General features: G+C 41.0%; 2 protein-coding genes across 2 annotated transcripts; one reads left to right on the top strand and one right to left on the bottom strand.

Moving 5' to 3' along the window:
- Nucleotides 1–833: 833 nt before the first annotated feature.
- On the bottom strand, nucleotides 834–9,197 carry spag8 (sperm associated antigen 8). The gene is made up of 6 exons (XM_028602369.1): nucleotides 9,023–9,197; nucleotides 7,356–7,515; nucleotides 7,074–7,119; nucleotides 4,369–4,483; nucleotides 2,096–2,158; nucleotides 834–1,150 (listed from the first exon to the last, which is right to left on the bottom strand). The coding sequence occupies exons 1-6, from the start codon at nucleotides 9,089–9,091 to the stop codon at nucleotides 1,043–1,045; spliced, it is 561 nt and encodes a 186-aa protein (XP_028458170.1). The 5' UTR covers nucleotides 9,092–9,197; the 3' UTR covers nucleotides 834–1,042.
- A 7,540-nt stretch (nucleotides 9,198–16,737) lies between these two features.
- Nucleotides 16,738–17,142, top strand: pmchl (pro-melanin-concentrating hormone, like). The gene has a single exon (XM_028602375.1). The coding sequence runs from the start codon at nucleotides 16,738–16,740 to the stop codon at nucleotides 17,140–17,142; it is 405 nt and encodes a 134-aa protein (XP_028458176.1).
- The last annotated feature ends 405 nt before the right edge of the window (nucleotides 17,143–17,547 follow it).

Below are 17,547 nucleotides of genomic sequence, written 5' to 3'. Positions count from 1 at the left end.
ATTAATTCTCCCTTGTGGGGGGAGGAGCTTAGGAGACTGTTTGGGCTTTGGCAGAAAGGGCGGGGAGGGACTGAAAAGTTGTCGATGTTCAAATGTTTTGGCTAAGTCCTGGATCTTCCCAATCCTTCCTACAGCACCTTTAACAGACATTTGGCCCCATCTACCTAACTTCATTCCACAAAGAAATGTGGTACTCTTTCTAAACTACTAGCCTACTTTAAACTGACAGCCATCTTTTTTTTTTCAGACGAACAGAACCAAAAAACATAACTTCCTTTGCACACAAAAAAACACTGATCTGTTTTTGTCAAATGAACATTTATTGCATTTTGGGAAATCCTCTTATCCACACTTATCACTTTCAACTGATGCCACAAAGTAAGAAATGTTAAAGGGGACATATGCTCATATTCTGATTCTACTTGAATTTTGGGTTCCTACTCAAATATGTTTACTTGCTTTAATGATCAAAAACACTTTTTCTCAAACTGTCTGTCTGAATGGACCTGTATTCCCCCTTTGTGTGAAGCACCCTGTCTCTCAGATGCTCTTATCCACACAGCAGTTAGTTGCTGTTTGCTGGCTGCGGCCTGCGCTGAGTGTCACCGTTAACGCTATGCTGTCCTTCCAGAAAAATGTAGAGTTTTTTTGTGATTGTTGCGGGCAAAAATCCTTGATTATGCGGCACGTTTTCTTAAAAAATGCAATGGAATATGCAGGATATTTATGCAATTTTATGCGATGAAATTGCGGGAACTTGCAAAAACTGCGGGAACTTGAAAAAAACTGCGGTTTGATGACACCCTGCTTTTCGATGATGTTCACGTCGCGTAATTACGTCACTTCATAACGTTCCCATGGCAACAGGGGAAAATTGCTGCTCTTGTGTGAAGTAAACATATTTGTAGAGTAGATACTTTCATTGACTTCACTGTCAACTCCACAACAGAAAAAGGTGTCACTGTCTTGAGAATATGCTGGGTTAGCACTTTAATATTAACTGGTAATGAAATGATGCAATGTGATACTCTGACATACAGTCTCAGTTATCAGGTGGAAGCTCGATTTCATCCAGCCGCTCACTGATGGGAGTGCTGAACTGGGCCCACTTCCTGAAAGGTACTTTCAGGGTCTTTACGGCAGTCACACCCTGTGACACAAAAACCCACAACACAAGAATAATGTTAAAACATGTTACTGGACATCAGTGGTGGAAGAAGTATTCACATCCTTTATTTAAGGAAAAGTACTAACAGCATGCACTGTAAAAAAAAAAAAAAAAATGTAAGTATCATCAGAAGGATGTACTGTAAAAAGTAAAAGCATTCAATGCAGAAAACTGAAACTGGAAACCATCAAAAACAGTTCTGTCAATCCACTAAGTGTTTAATCGGCTAATCATGTACAGTAGGCCTATATATTTTTGGGTGGTTTAATTTATTTTAAAACATATTTTATAAACTAATAAACTAAAAAAAATCTTAATGTGTAAAGTAACTAGTAACTAAAGCTGTCAGATGAATGTAGTAGAGTAAAAAGTCCAATATTTCTCTCTGAAATGTAGCGGAGTAGAAGTAGAAAGTGGCATGAAAAGAACAGACTCACATTTTTTCTTAAGTACAGTACTTAGTTACATTCCACCACTGCTGGACATTCTGTGTGTCGAGACTGAAGAATCTGACACTAAATCATAAAGGAGGACACTGTGCACAGAGGGAACAATGGGGGGGCAGAGCTTTGACTAGTCTATAATCATCTCCCTCTTAACCTTAATGGATATGTGCAACTCTTCTGAGAGCTGCTGCTGCATTCTCTTCTGACATTTGATTGTGCCATTGTTGATTGTATGTTATTTTTAAAGAAGGGGGGAAAAAAACGCCAAACTTTGCTCAGACACTAAGCCCAGACACACTACAGACCTAAGTGTTCAGCATCAGAGAGAAAATGACTCCATTATTAAATCAGGTATTCCTTTTGGCCCACAAATAAATCACTTAAAAAGGCACAGAAAATACTGAATGGATAATTAATATAACTGTAAACAAACAGCAAAATATGACACCCAACATCCAAAAAGTGGAACAATCTGACCCACCTGTATTTGCTGGCAATTTTCACTCCAAAATGTGACCGCTTGGTCAGTTTTATAATCATGAACCTGGAGATGAGACAACAAGAGCACCCTGTCAGATAAGCAGCATCGTGAGTTGGATTTTCTCAGCGTTTCCCCTTTAATTGTACAGGTCTGGCCAACGGGAACCCCCGCCAGGTCCTAATAGTTTTCAAAAAATAAATGCCAAATATCCGTTGTGCCAGCTGTCTGTGGTTATAACCTGGGTAGGTTACTATGGTGACGTATGCTGCACAGCTAACCTGGGTTCACGGGATCATGGCAAAATCAATCCTACATGATCTTGGACCAAAGTATTGAGTTGACAATGAAGTGACAAGCGAGAACACATATAAAATGAAGTCATTTTATATGACTTCACATAAAATATATATTTTTGTGCATGGAACAGGTTTTCTGACAGGTTGTAGTTTATACTTACAGACTAATGATGGTTATAGTTTACCACACACTCACTGACAGCCTAATAAGTAGATAGCTGCAGACAGTTTTTACAGGATAACATCAGGCCTATCATCTCCTGTCATATTTAGTACAACACTCATGGTTTTGTTAATATTGCCTGTGCTTGGCCTGTAATTAAGAACTCTGTCTATTTCACATCAATGTGCTTATGGGTACTTTGGAAACCCCAGAGTTAAAGGGGAACTATGCAGTTTTTTTAGATTAATTAACTGAATAGCTTCGGAGTCATTGGAATGGTTATATGACTTTTTTCGAGTTGAATGGGTGTCGTCTCGCTTCCCCCTAGCGCCATTGAGAGTTTTTCACACTATCAGGCCGGTTACACACTGCACGCGTCGCGCGAGCGTGGCAGCCGCGTGGCGTGTCCGTTTATATTTCGGCTCCCATGTTAACAGGTTAGAGCTTACACACTGCCGGCATGAGACGCGTGCCTGCTAGAAATAGAACTGACGCCTATTTTTCACGCGAGACGCGAGCGTGTTGGAGACACGTTTTCTGGTGTGTAGGACACAGAAAAATCCACACAGCTGAGACGCAACAGAAACGCCACGCTCGCGAGACGCGTGCAGTGTGTAACCGGCCTCATGGCTGAGCCATGGCTGAGCCGGCAAAAAAAGAAGCAGAAAGCTAGGAAAACATTGTCTGAGGAACAGAGAGAGAGGAAACGGCAGACTGACCGAGAGAGGAGTCAGACACACGTAAACATAGGAGCTGCCAAATATCTATTCTGAAGCTGTAGGGGGAGCTCTATAGAGAAACCTGCCAGCAAAAAGAGAGGAAACAGTGAAGAAATCTTTAACTGAGCCAGGTGGTAACCAGGGCTGCCAGTGGTAAGCTTAGTAAAGGCAGACAGCTCAAATGAACCCAGACTAAGTTGAATTAGCTTGGTGATACAGGCCTCTGGTAATGGTGATGTCACACCTAATGGAATGGTGTCATCGTTCATTTTAATTTATTACAGATCTTCTTTTCCTGCAAGTGAACATTTCTGCCATCAGAAAAGATGTATGGATGAATCCACTAATGTTTCCCCAGTTATCCTACAGCGGAATCTGGAATCTAATGCCAATATTATAATATGAATTCAAGCTGCACTTGCCATTATAATTATAACCATTAAGAATATAATGATGGCTATTGCTATTATTATGCTATAATACTATGATATATGCTATGCTATTATTTGCTATATCTGCTATACTTATTATGAGTCATATTTCTATAATTATTATAGTTATATAGCAGTAGTATAGTATTGTATTGTAGTAGTTGTGCATCTCACTGTCCCCCTCTGTTCACCCCCTTTTCTCTCTCCCTCTCTGTCCCTTCCTCTTTCTCTCTCTCTCTCTTTCCACCTCCCTCTCACTCTCTCTCTCTTTCCCTCTCTTTCTCTTTCCCTCTCTATCTCTCTCTACCTCTTAGTATTGGACACTTTGCATTAAATGGAATTGAATATTGGCAGGAGGAAAAAATATAATACTCATTCATAATCAGCCACTCTCTTTATTCAATTGGGCAGGTCATTTGAAACAGACAGAGACAACTTTTTGTAAAATAGATCAAAACTAACTTGCTTATGCAAACAAATGAAGCATCTAAAAGGAAACTGGTGCAACATATTAGGCATCATTTTATCACAAGTCACAATATTAAAGGTATATACTGTATTAAACGATAAACAACATATTGTTTTAGATGCAATACAGGAGATTTGATCTCATCACTGTTCATGCCCGTGTATACACATAGAGTATACATACATTTAAACTTACCTGTGTTGTTTGAGGGGTAAAATGCACAAATCCCTCCACACAGAAATCCTTCTGGGTTGTGGAGCAGAAGTCGGTTTTGGGACTCGGTGGTTTCAGTTCAGCGTGAACCTTCTCTCTGTGAAGACAACAAGATATCAGCCGCAGTATTTGGCAGTGTTTGATAGAATATACCCAGAACCAGAAAACTAGAAAAGTAAAAGTAGCAATACCACAGTGCAGGAATACTTTGTAAAGTAAAAGTCAGGCATTTAAAATGACTCATAATGGAGAATGGCCCATATCAGAATAATGTATATATTATATTGTTGAATTCTAATTAATGATGCCTTTACATCACTTGCATCTGGTACAACTGGGACTAATGTAACTGCTTTATATACTGCTTCATAGCTTGTGAATTTCCCCGGTCAGATCGATAATGTTCTTATGTTATTTTAACCTATGTTATTACACAGCTTTGTTGAATCCTCGATTCTGATTGGTCAATTACAGCATTCTAAGTCTGGTAAAAATTTTTGTAGAAGCAGACCGAAGCTATCGAGTTCAGATCATAGACCCTGGAGGACCATTTTTAAATCAATCAAATCATTTTTTATTTTGTGTCAAATTATAGATTTATTTTAATTCAATTCAATTTTCAATTCAATTGTATTATCAAATCATAACAAGAGTTATCATCATTATCAAGACACTTTACAGATAGAGTAGGTCTAGACCACACTCTATAATTTACAAAGACCCAACAATTCCAGTAATTCCCCCAAGAGCAAGCATTCAGTGCGACAGTGGCGAGGAAAAACTCCCTTTTTAGGGAAGAAACCTCGGACAGACCCAGGCTCTTGGTAGGTGGTGTCTGACGGTGGCGGTTGGGGGTGTGATGAACCGAGGCAACAATAGTCACAATAATGATAAAGGAACAGTGACTAGAAATAGTAGTTGTAGTAGTTCAGGGCATAGCAGGGCACTGCAGGGTGTCACAGGACGTAGCAGAGCACTGTAGGGCGTATAGTTAATTACCATGTAGGTGTCTAGCCCTAGGTGTTCGGAACGCAAAATTAATTTCAGTGTAAACTGGCAATAAAGTTGCATCGTATTGTTATCCTTGCACATGTCATTTAATATCATTCAGTGGATGGCCATCATATACGTGATCGGAGTAGAATTTCCACATTGTGTCAAAAGACAGACTGATCTCATGAAATGGCGTATGTATGACACGCCAATTCGTATGCCATTTTGGCATGTCATCAAGACACATGATCGCTTTGTAGCATGTTTATCAACGCCGTTTGGCCTCCATTGACTTACATTACCTTGCAACTGCATGTCAATTTACGCTGTAGCGAGTAGTATGAAAGGTTGGTCGGGTGGTGGATGGGTAAAACACAGGACTTTCACCCAGGAGACCGGGGGATCGTGTCCCGCGTGTCACGTTTCCTTAACCCAACCGTCGCTTTCTTCTTTTACTAAACCCACCCCGTTGTTCTTTTCCTAAACCCAACCGTGCCATTGTTTTCCCGCGTCCCGTTATTGTTTTCCTAAATCCAACCATCCCGTTGTTCTTTTCCTAAACCCAACCCGTCCGCTGTACACGTGAATAGCTCCAAATTTCACTTTTTTAACATTAATATGCGTCCCCCCAGCCTGCCTATGGTCCCCCAGTGGCTAGAAATGGTGATAGGTGTAAACCGAGCCCTGGGTATCCTGCTCTGCCTTTGAGAAAATGAAAGCTCAGATGTCGATGCCGATCTGGAATCTTCTCCTTATGAGGTCATAAGGAGCAAGGTTACCTCCCCTTTCTCTGCTTTGCACCCCCAGAGAATTTGGCCCACCCATGAGAGAGAGACATCATGGCTTTCAAATGAGCAAAGTGGCAGTTGGTCAAGGCCACACCCCCACCCTCTACCTTGCCCCCCCCCCTCCTCCTCAATAGCTACAGACACAGAAATGGTACATCCTAAGGAAAGCTCATTGTGGGACTGGCTCTAGTGGCTGTAATTCTGCACTAAGGGTGAATTTCGGGAAAGAGACTTCAGATACAGCATTAGGGGACCACTAAAGTCTATAAAGAGCACCATGTCATGGGACCTTTAAGAAAGTGTCCGTGTATGTTTAAGCAAAGTCATGATATCACGTTGCAAAAGAGACCGATGTGATATTTAAGTCATGAAAAAACTGTTAATTCATGCATGAGTTTCAACATAGCATTGTGTATAGCATAACAACCCATCAGCCGGGGGGGGGAATTGCTCTGAGCTCTTTGCTGGACGGGAACCCCGTATGAATCAAGCAGTGTTGCTGTGAGCTTATAAAGTCCAGGAAATGTAGTGTATGGCTCAAGACCAACTGATGAGACATGTCTACTGCTGGACAAGCCGCTTTCATCGAAGACATGATGCTTTGTATTCTTTGTGAGCAGTTAACTTTGCGCGGATGTTAATAACCTCATCGGTGGGGATAGACTTTATAAACCCCATTAGGATTACAGGCGTCCATGTAAAATAACATCATAAAATCTGATTTAAAAGGTATTGCAGCTGTGATTGAAACAGTAAAAAGAACCCAGACGCGTAAATATTGCATCACTTTGCTCCGACGTGTTCCCCTCAAGACATGGTCAGGCAGTGTTCTCCCTTTCCATAAACAAAACCCCTTCCAGCAATAATTTGTTCAGCATCAAAAGACTTGTTTCATACTTGATTTACCTTATCATCTGGGCGATATGTTTTTCCAAAAGCTCTCCTCTGATGCCTGAATCATGGAAAAAATGAAAGAGATGAACTGAGCGTGCACAGAAAATCATCTGAAAAAGATTCACTGAACGGTGAAATAAAAAATAAAATGTCAAGCAGCCGCCAGAGTGTATGCGAATGCTGTAATCTGGTACTCTATTGGACACCTCCACCTGAATAAAATATTTGTCTAGTCTATACATGGGATATAATGGTTGTGTCATGCTGTGGCTGGAGAAAGACAGAGACACATACCCCGCAGCCTCACCCCTGGACTTTTCGGAGGGATGTACGTTGCTTTCAGCGTGCTAACGGTCTCCATTTTAGACTCCTGGTCCATCGTGAGAATCCCCCTGTGTCCACGTTTCTGGATTTCTGTCCTCGTCTGCTGAATGTCGAGAGCAGCAACGGCCCTCTGCGTAAATGGACATACAGTACATGGTGTAAAACATGTTACAATCTAAAGCAATTGCAATAAATACTCACTTTGTAAAGTCTATGGCGTTTGTTTCAATCAAACATACAATGTGTCATTTTCTGTCGCTAGGGGTCTCTAAATCAAAACTACATAATAAAAAATAAAAAATCATCATTGCAGTCAAAGAATAAAGCAGTATCACGTTAGAGATCAGTGTTTCTCTGATGCTGTTTGGCGACATATTTTGGGCTTCATTTAATAAACATAACCTGTGGTAGTACACAATTGTATGCGTATTGTTTTGATTACAATGTGTGGAATTACTTTACGTTGCCTATGTCTATTTATTTCTATTTCACCGGCGTCTGTACAGCATCAACAGGGGGTCGCCATTGTTGTTTATGTTTGTGTGACGTCAAAAACTGGGAATACAACGATCTGGTACCAGTTCACGAGTAGTAAGTTACGTGTTTGACTGCCGTTCCAGGGCACTTTCACAGGTAGAAGGTTGTGAAAACACAAGTTACGGGTTGCCTGGAACGCAGCATCAGTTTAGGATTAGAACTGACATGACTTGTTGATTGGTCGGTCACAAGAAAATTTTGATAAGGCAAAAATAAACATTTGCCTATTACAGCCTCTCAAATCTCCAGGTTTTCGGATTTTCTTAGTCTTATAGCAAACTGAATATGTCTCGTTTTTTGAGACATAATCATTTTGTGATGGACATTTTAAAGGTCCCATGGCATGAAAATGTCACTTTATGAGGTTTTTTAACATTAATATGAGTTCCCCCCAGCCTGCCTATGGTCCCCCAGTGTCTAGAAATGGCGATAGCTGTAAACCGAGCCCTGGGTATCCTGCTCTGCCTTTGAGAAAATGAAAGCTCAGATGGACCACTAAGGTCTATATAAAAGCATCCAAAGAGCACCATGTCATGGGACATTTAAGCCCCTTTCAGAATATCTATATGCTTTGTTTTTGTATTGTGTTTTATAAGCCCATATGAGACAATACGTTGAATACTTATAAGCATGTGCCAGCTTTAATAGTGTTAACAGCCACTCTCTGTATAACTGAGTTTGCAAGGCAATGCAGCAGGCAGGAAAGTCTCACAGCCATTATGAGACGCACCAAAGAAAAGGAAATATGAAAGTACACAATAAATGTACGAAAGGCTTATCATTATCATTCAACTAAAACACAAACTGCAACTTTTTGGTGATAGGCAAAACAAAATTAGAAAATTAGGGAATAAACTTTTGGTCTAATGTGAGGACGGACACATAACACTGCACAGCCTACTGTGTTAAAAGTAGCCAATGTTGTTAGAAACAACAACAAACTGACGTTATAGGCTACATTATTGCTTTTACATAGCTACACTAGCTAGCTAGCAGTCTGACGTGTGGCGGCTAGCTAACATTAGCGAGGCAGTTTCCCCCCTTATAATAATAACATTAGCTAGCTACATCCATGGGCATTTCGCACTAAGTTAACTCACCTCTTCTGCCCAGTTGTGCAGCATACATTTCCCGACGTTATTGTCCACAGTAGTTGGCTGTTCGGTCATTGTAGTGTTGTAGTTCAGTGAACAATATACACTTCTCTCTTTCTCTGAATGAAGTGACAACGAATCTCACTTAGCAACAGGATTCAGTTGACGGAAGTGTCGCCATGACAACGGCATTTCTTTTTCAAGATCTGTCTGTCTGTCTGTCTGTCTGTCTGTCCGTCTATGCCTTTTCTTTTAATTCAAGAGGACCTTGATGTATGACTTTTGATCACAAATTATTATTTTGTCATAATTTTGATTTTGACTTTGCCATCTTAAGTATGACTTTTTAGCTAATAATTATGACTGACAATATTTTTTATTATCTTGGCTAAGTTTTCATCTTATCTTTTTCTTGTACTGGAGGAAATGGGCTGCATTCAAAGTGAAAAAGCCTAAATGTCAAAAGTAAAATAATTATTAACATAAATTACTAACATAACATAACTACATACCACTTATTCATATCAATGCAAACCCTGCTAAATTTAACACACTGTGACTGTGCTTGTTACTGTGGGAATGAGACACAGAAACGAGCCACTGAGTCTGTTGCTGAGAAACAGCAGAGGAGTTTTCACTGTCAGACAGCCAGACAGACAGTCCACCACCTCAGCATGAAGCACAGTAAGAAATCGATCAATGTTTAACGAACATGGTAGGCTGTCAAACTGGGGTCTGCCATGCCACACAAACTAATAGGTGTCCACCCATTATTTTATAGCGATCTGTGATTATGTTGGCTGTAGCACATGTACTGGCGCTGTGTGTGTGTGTGTGTGTGTGTGTGTGTGTGTGTGTGTTACAATGCTGATATATAGCAGTTATAATGTTCACCATCTTAGTTCAGGTTGTTAACATTTACTGAGAAGCAGTAAACACAAAGTACAGGCTAAGGCTGATAGGTCTATAGTTTTGCAGGTAAGTTTTTATTTTTTATTTAACCTTTGTTTAAATAGGAGAGTCCCATTCTGATTAAGAATGTCTTTTTTCAAGGGAGACCTGGCCGAGACGGACAGCAGCATACATAAAAACACATAAGAGACAGAACACACAAAAAGAGACACATTAAAAGGAACTGCAATATCAAGCATATAGAAAACTCACATTTCAAAAGAGAAAATAAAAGTTTCGTAACCAGAAATTTAAAAAAACATTGACATCTTGAGGATTCTGCCTCTTATTCTTTCATTTTGGATTTCAAAGCATTTAAGTGGATTAATTCCCCATGTTTCAAGTCATTCTGCAACATATATATAAACATTCCAATGCCGAGGGTGCAGAATACAGAAAAGCCCTTTGTCCAATTTCAATACAGGCATCTGGGACAGAACGCATAAAGATGTTCTGAGAAGGCGTGTTGTCCAGCACAACTGCCTTCTATATAAAGGTGTACCAATGACAGAGCAGGCCTTCATACCCGAGAGTATAACTCATAGTGAGTCAGAGCTTTACAATTGGTAATGGACCTCTGGGAAGCATGCTAAGCTCTGTCAACAATATGAAGACAACCCCCTGTTTTAGCCTCAGCTTTTTCACCAGATGCTGCACATGTGGCTTAAAAGTGAGGGAGTCATGAATTATAAGTGGTTGTTAACTCTTAGAAATATCACTTTCCTGAAGAGTGACCACCAAAAAGTGTGTTTTTTGTGGATTATTCCTAGAGTTGATAAACAACATAAGCTTGGCCTTGTTTGCATTAAGAACAAGTTCCAGTTGAAGTAGGGTATTAAAAGCATTTTGCAAGTATCCAATGGCCTGCACAAGAGTTGATGCACAGCAGTACATAACAGTGTCATCAGCATAGAAATTCAAATTAGGGTGGTGCACTGCTCCAGAATTATAGGGGAAACACTAATTTATAACTATAAATTATAAAACAAATATGTGTGAATAACAAAGCAAAGAGTGAAGGTTGAGGTCTTATATCGTTAAATTCGGATCACCTTTTTACCAAAAGAGCTGCACCTTCAAACTAGTTAGAAGAGCACCCACAAAAACACAAATAAAATGATTGAATAAAATAACCAGTATGTTTGTCTCTTTTGCAGATACAGTGGTGCTATCAACCCATGCTAAACTTGACTTAAAAGAGGAATAAAAAAATAAGAAAAATCCAACATTTAAGGACACCAATTTTCTTTGTGAATGAATAATGTATCGTAAATAAATAAATGTTCTTCCTTAAAATACAGGGGGCATAAGTAAATACATCCCTATGTTAAATTCCCATAAAGGCAGGCAGATGTTTATTTTTAAAGGCCAGTTATTTCATGGATCCAGGATACTATGCATCCTGATAAAGTTCCCTTGGCCTTTGGAATTAAAATAGCCCCCCCACATCATCACATACCCTTCAGCATACCTAGAGATTGGCATGGTTTTATTTAAGTTAACCTAATAACTGGTTTGATTTGCATTGAGAGATGATTTTATGGAAAGTACCCTTGTCAAGTAAAGCATCTCTAAAGTTCAAACTCTTGAATATGGGAACAGAATTCCCCCACACAGCATTACCATTGGGGCTTATGTGTGGTCACTGAGGCGAGTTTGAGCTGGATGGGGATCAGATTCTCCAAATTCTCCTCTACATGCAGTTCATTATTCCACCCCTCCATCGAAAAACATGATGCTGAGAGAACTTCTTTCTCTCTCTGTGTCTCCAACATGCAGAGTGCGGATGTTGCTATTTTTGTATAACATTGTGATTACATGTTAGTAACCATCTCCATGACTACCACCAGCATCTCTGCGGCAATATTGAGGAGATATGAATGTGTTGGACTGTTTTTCTCTCTTTCTTCTCATTTGGAAACCCTGCATGCGTGTCTCGCAGCTCACATGGGTGCCCACTTTGTCGATGTCACTTTCTGTGGGAATGTTTATGCTTCACCCTGAGACGCAGCACCAGGTCCAAGATCAGCTTTTATCTCTTTACTTTCATCTTCCCCTGCAGTCACATCCTGACCACCAGGCCAACTCTGACACCCTCTGCCAACATACGGTATGAGCCTCTAATAGCTAAAAGCAGCGTTTGGCTTTCATCTACAGGCTTTTCAAGGTGACTTGTTTGCCAACATTATCATCTGTAGGGTATAGATAGATAAGACATGGTCATTTTATATACAGTGTATTTATGATTGAAGTCCATATGGAATGTGCGACAACCCTTTGACTGATCCCACAATAGTAACCAGTGGGAAAAAAGCGGCGCCGTAATAGTTTGCCTTCATGCAGTACACTACAACAGCAACTCCAAAAATCATTGTTATGTATAGCATGTATAATGTACAGCGCCACTAAATAATCATTTTTATGTTAACAATGAATCAAGTGACTCTGTATAAAAGTGAAAGGGGTAGCCTGATAACGTCATTGTGTTCTCATCACTCATTCAGCCTGACATCGTGTTCACATTAGAGGGGGTCATGTTGTTTTGCCCTAACCAATCAGAAGTAAGTGCCATATTTGTGCTCCCAACCATATTCCCCTTTTTACCCAATCATTAGTCTATATCAACGACGTTTCATGTCTGGGATTGTTCCGGTGCCGCTGGAAGTCCCTCATTTTAGGATGCCCGTTACCTTCCGCTTCCTTTGTGTTGTAATTCTAACCTCTAACTGCTCCTCAGATCTCCAGTAAATCCAGAGAGCTACCTAGACTATCTGTCCTATCTGAGTTTTTTGTTGCTCGACTAAAACAACCTTTAAACGTACACACGTTCCACCAAAACAAGTTCCTTTCCTAACCTCCGAGACTATTTTGCAGAGGCACCGTGGCTCTGTCCGGTGCTTAGCGCCACCCAAGACAATTGTGATTGGTTTAAAGAAATGCCAATAAACCAGAGCACATTTTTCACCCATCCCGGAATGCTGTGTGGACTAGCCAGACCCTCCACCGCAGCGCTGTGGAGGAAGATCTGTCATTACCCAATCATAATCAATCTTATTACCCATTTTACACGGAATCTGCGGTAGTGGTTGCTCGGAGAAAGGAGCGTTTTTCACTACACATGGAAGGAATATGTCAATTTGTACTCATCTAGGAGGGGGGGCGCATTTTTCTGTGACCATTTTTCATTGATATTAGCTTGGTAGCTAGTTAGCTAATTAGAAAGATGGCATCATCATTCTTAATTCTGCTTACAAAGCTCTGATTGTAGATTACCCTGGCAGGAGTTTTCAGTGACCTAAAACACAGTTTGTGTGTGGACGAAATGCCAAAATGCATAAAAAAAAAGCTAAGTTTACAGACATACATATACATTTGCCATAAAAATTTAACATTTAAGGGTTATGTCTGTGAGCGGTTATGGTGTTATTTTGCGCTCTAGTGGCCACACAAGAGAAATCTAGTCCATACATTGATGTACTAATTGTGATTGTCACTGACGCAAACGCCAAGTAAGCCAAGAGTCATTTTTATTCTGTTTCAACTCAATAAAATTAAGAGTTTTGCTATTAGATACAGTGCTAGTCAGCTAGCTTGTTAGGGTTAATTACACAACTAATTTAGCAAGAACTAATGAGTCAAAATGACTGTGACTACTACAGCGATAAACCTTTTAATTCCAAGATCACAAACAGTACAAGTTAAGGAGAGTAGAGTTTATTTTGGCTGTCAGGTGAAAGATGTGTTTCATGCTCTCAGATCAGTTGCAGTAGGTAGACAGTTTTTCTTTAAATGTACGGAAGTTCCCAGTAGCTTAATGGTTAAGGCGCATGTAGGCCTACCACATAACCTCAATGTCCATAGGTTTGACTGTTCGAATGCCAAACCCTTATCTCTGTCACCTCGTTTCTTGTCTCTTTCTACGCTGTCAAATGGCAAATAAAGGAAAAAAAAACCCAACAAGAACAGATCTGAAAAAAACAAGTTTCAGAAGTGGAGTAAAATGCAAAACAATTCCCTCTGAAATAAGGTTAATTTTCCACCTCTGCCATGGTGTGAAAGCAGAACTCTCTGGTTGCTTGCTGTATATGAGAACATGCAGTAAATTTCCACCAGAACTTCCCGCCCCGGTAAAGGGAAGTCCTGTGTCCATGTTGCGGTACAGAACTCCTTAACCTGTCAGTGAGCGAACGAAAACTGAGATTTCAATCCGTCAGACCTCAGAACCGGCTGGCAGAGCGCACCGTGTTGGAATTTCAACAACATAATTTAATTTGTGCCTGTTAATACATTCACATGCTGGTAGATCTGTGTCCTGTATTTACCTAGCTGGAATAACACTTAAGCCTGCGTTATGTGGCCCGCCGCTCGGTATCCTAATAAAGAGAAGCGGCGCGGTGCTGAAGGGGCTGGTTAACACATGTACGTCTTTCCCTCAGCACACGGTTGGCTCTTTTTACACCTCCCTTCAAAGGAGTTTTGGTTGGCGCCCATCAATGTAGTCAGCTGGTCAGCACAGCTCAGCCTCTTGCTTTTAGAAACCCCCTTTTTTTGTTCTTTTTGACGAAATGTAGCACTGTCTGCGGCACACAATCGCCTTCAGTGTGTGTCTGGTGCCTAACCCAAAATCAGCTCAGAGTCTAACTGATCTGAAAACTTAACGGAAACTTCACTTCTTTTTGTATTTCCTTCAGACTCCTCTACTTATCTTCTTATTTTTGTACATGCCTCAATTTGCACGACCCAGAGCCAAGCGTGCCTGTTCTTGTCTTTGTATTGACTTTATAGGCAATCACACTGGCCCTCGACTCCGTGTTGAATTCAGTCTGAACACACCATTAGGGGGGAGGTGTAGAAAGCGTGTAACACCAACGCCAGGAAGCAGGATTCACATTCTGTCTTCTGCCAGCAGCTAACAGTCACCGTTTTATTTGCCTGAAAGAGCCCTGAGGCATATTTAAGCTAACCTATGTTAACCCATTATTACCTCCGCCAAGGAGATTTTGTTTTCGGTTCGGTTTGTTGGTCTGTTTCAGCATTACGGAAAAATCGATTTTCATGAAACTTGATGAAGTGTAGGTGATTGTGTTGATTTTCTCAGTGCCTTTTAGAAGCCTGGCCGTCCCACTGTATGTATGGGGTTGCCTAAATTTAGCTCTAACTCAACCATCATTTTTTTTGCCTTGCCTAATACTAATCCACCATCTTTCCCTGACCTAAATCAACTAGTTTTAGTTGCCTAAATCTCAAATAATTACTGCTTCTACTGTTGTTGAAAGAGAATTAATGAGTTACTATTCAAAATATGTATTAGCTGAGATATTATGTTATATTTTTCATTAGTCCTGTCACTGGCAGGTTACTATGTGGTTTTGAAGTGTTGGCAAAACTATTACTTTCTTCATAACTAAAACACCTCTATTTGACAGCTCCCATATGGTTTTTCATCCAAAAACAGCTACAAGCTCTTTAAACCATTAACACCTACTGCATAGGAAGGGTTCCGCCCGTCCCATCAACCATCCTTACGACTATCTGACATCTAGGAATGAAAGATAAGATTTAAACAAAACTGCCGGCCTTCTGAAAACCACACAAGGCCTTTCAGACGCTAATAAAAACAGGGTGTGGATACTTCTTAAATACCAGACTTTTTAGAAACCACAGACATGGTTTTCAAGAAGAAATGATCCACGGCACTTCCCATCTGAACTGCCCAGCTACACATTACCATGGCGAAAATAAGCTTAACAATTTAATGACATTAAATGATATGTCTAGCTTTCAGACTTTTTATAAAGAGCCGCAAATCGTGTCAGTAAAATCTCAAATCCCTCCTATGTAATACTCCTGCTTAATAGTGCTTTAAATATAGTATGTTTTTAGCGCTCACAAGCTAGTTATTCGCAGCCTCTGCTCCGAAGATCTTAGTTGGAGGACAACACTGCTTTTTTTCTAACTTCTCTTGAGCAGCCACAAATAAAAACGTTTGTCAGCATGTTTGATCTGACTCAAATGCCAGCTGCATAAATTACTCATTACTCATTTCATATGGATCTTATGCAAGCCCAGGTGTGCAAAGCTCATGCAGCACCCATCTGGCAACCGTAATTAGGTAATCCAGCAATCCAGCCAGAGATCTTCTACCTCCGGGCCTCGGGAGCAGATCTCCTCTATAGTCTCCTCGAAACAACATTCTCTTTGACACGAAGCTTCTGCCACGAACACACACAAACACTTCAGGAATCATTTGTTTGCTTTTTGTTGTTGTTGCACTAATCCAAGATTAAATCTCATATTGGACATTGTCGCAACAATGCCCTGAGAGCACAGCTTCTATCACCAAGTATCTGACACCACAAAGCGCTTCACGGGTGAGTAACCCCTCCTTGTTGTTTTAAAGGGTAGTCATTTTGGATTAATGCTTTCCTTGGTGTCACCTGCTCAAAGAGTTCCCCACTGTTTGATTGTCAGGAGTCTAATATCAGCCACCACGTCGGAGATGATTTTAATTAACTCTCCGCCAAAACAACACTCTCGAGCACTGCAAGAGTTCCGCCCAACTGCGCTTTAATGCTTTCAACTAATTTCCTGAACACAACAGGGAGAAGCTATGATGCAAAACGATCCGATGTGGCAAAATCCAGCGCGTTCAAAATGCTATAAAAGGGGATGATACGATCTCGGGGGGTCAGAACAACGAAGCTGAAGAGCTCCGGCAAGAAACTCCTTCACGAAACCAAGGCTGCAGCACCTCCTGGAAGATCTTCACCATGAGACAGTCGCTTATGTCCGTCGTCTTCGCCGCAGCACTCTTGATCGAGTGCTATGCACTGTCAGTGGCGTCGCCAGTGGGCAAGACTGACGACGGCTCCTTGGAGCGGGACACTTTCGCCTCGCTGCTGAGCGACGACGCGACAGAAAACGGCCTCGGCGACGCAGATCCGGCCACTAGCAGAACCAGGAGACAGAGGGTAATCGTCATCGCCGATCCGAGCCTGTGGAGGGACCTGCGGGTGCTGCACAGCGGAGTGTCCCTCTACAAGCGGAGAGCTGACGACAACAGCCAGGTCATCGAGCAGAGAGACGACGGCCAGGACCTGAACATCCCCATCCTGAGGAGGGACACAATGAGGTGCATGGTGGGACGGGTGTACCGGCCATGCTGGGAAGTCTAGGACATTTTGCTCTGCTCGTCCAGGCGCCCAAGCAGCGGAAGACCACCATACTTTTGGGCAGCCTCAGGCTGAGTTGCAACATAATCCAAATATCTATGTATTATATTTAAATTATTGCAGATCTGAGAATTAAAACCCCCGAATTCTGCCTTAAGTCTTGTGCATGTTTTGTATCTGTCTCACTGCTATACTCTTACTCCTAAAACTGAGATGTTGAGGGTTAGAGTTCTACTTTCAGATCTGTTCATAAGTGATGAATAAGAAGAACTGGGAAGATCATCAGAAATCTGTTCACCAGGAAATGGTTATAGCACGTAACAGCACAATCTGTCGTTACTTTAATGTTTGCTTATGGATTAAAAAAGATACAAAGTGTTAATTTGTGAGCTTTAGAGGTGCTGGTAG

This window comes from Perca flavescens, chromosome 16 (assembly GCF_004354835.1).
Source record: "Perca flavescens isolate YP-PL-M2 chromosome 16, PFLA_1.0, whole genome shotgun sequence".
Taxonomy (NCBI): Eukaryota; Metazoa; Chordata; class Actinopteri; order Perciformes; family Percidae; genus Perca; species Perca flavescens.
The sequence above is the reverse complement of the archived record's forward strand: the minus strand, read 5'-3'. Positions and strand labels throughout refer to the sequence as shown.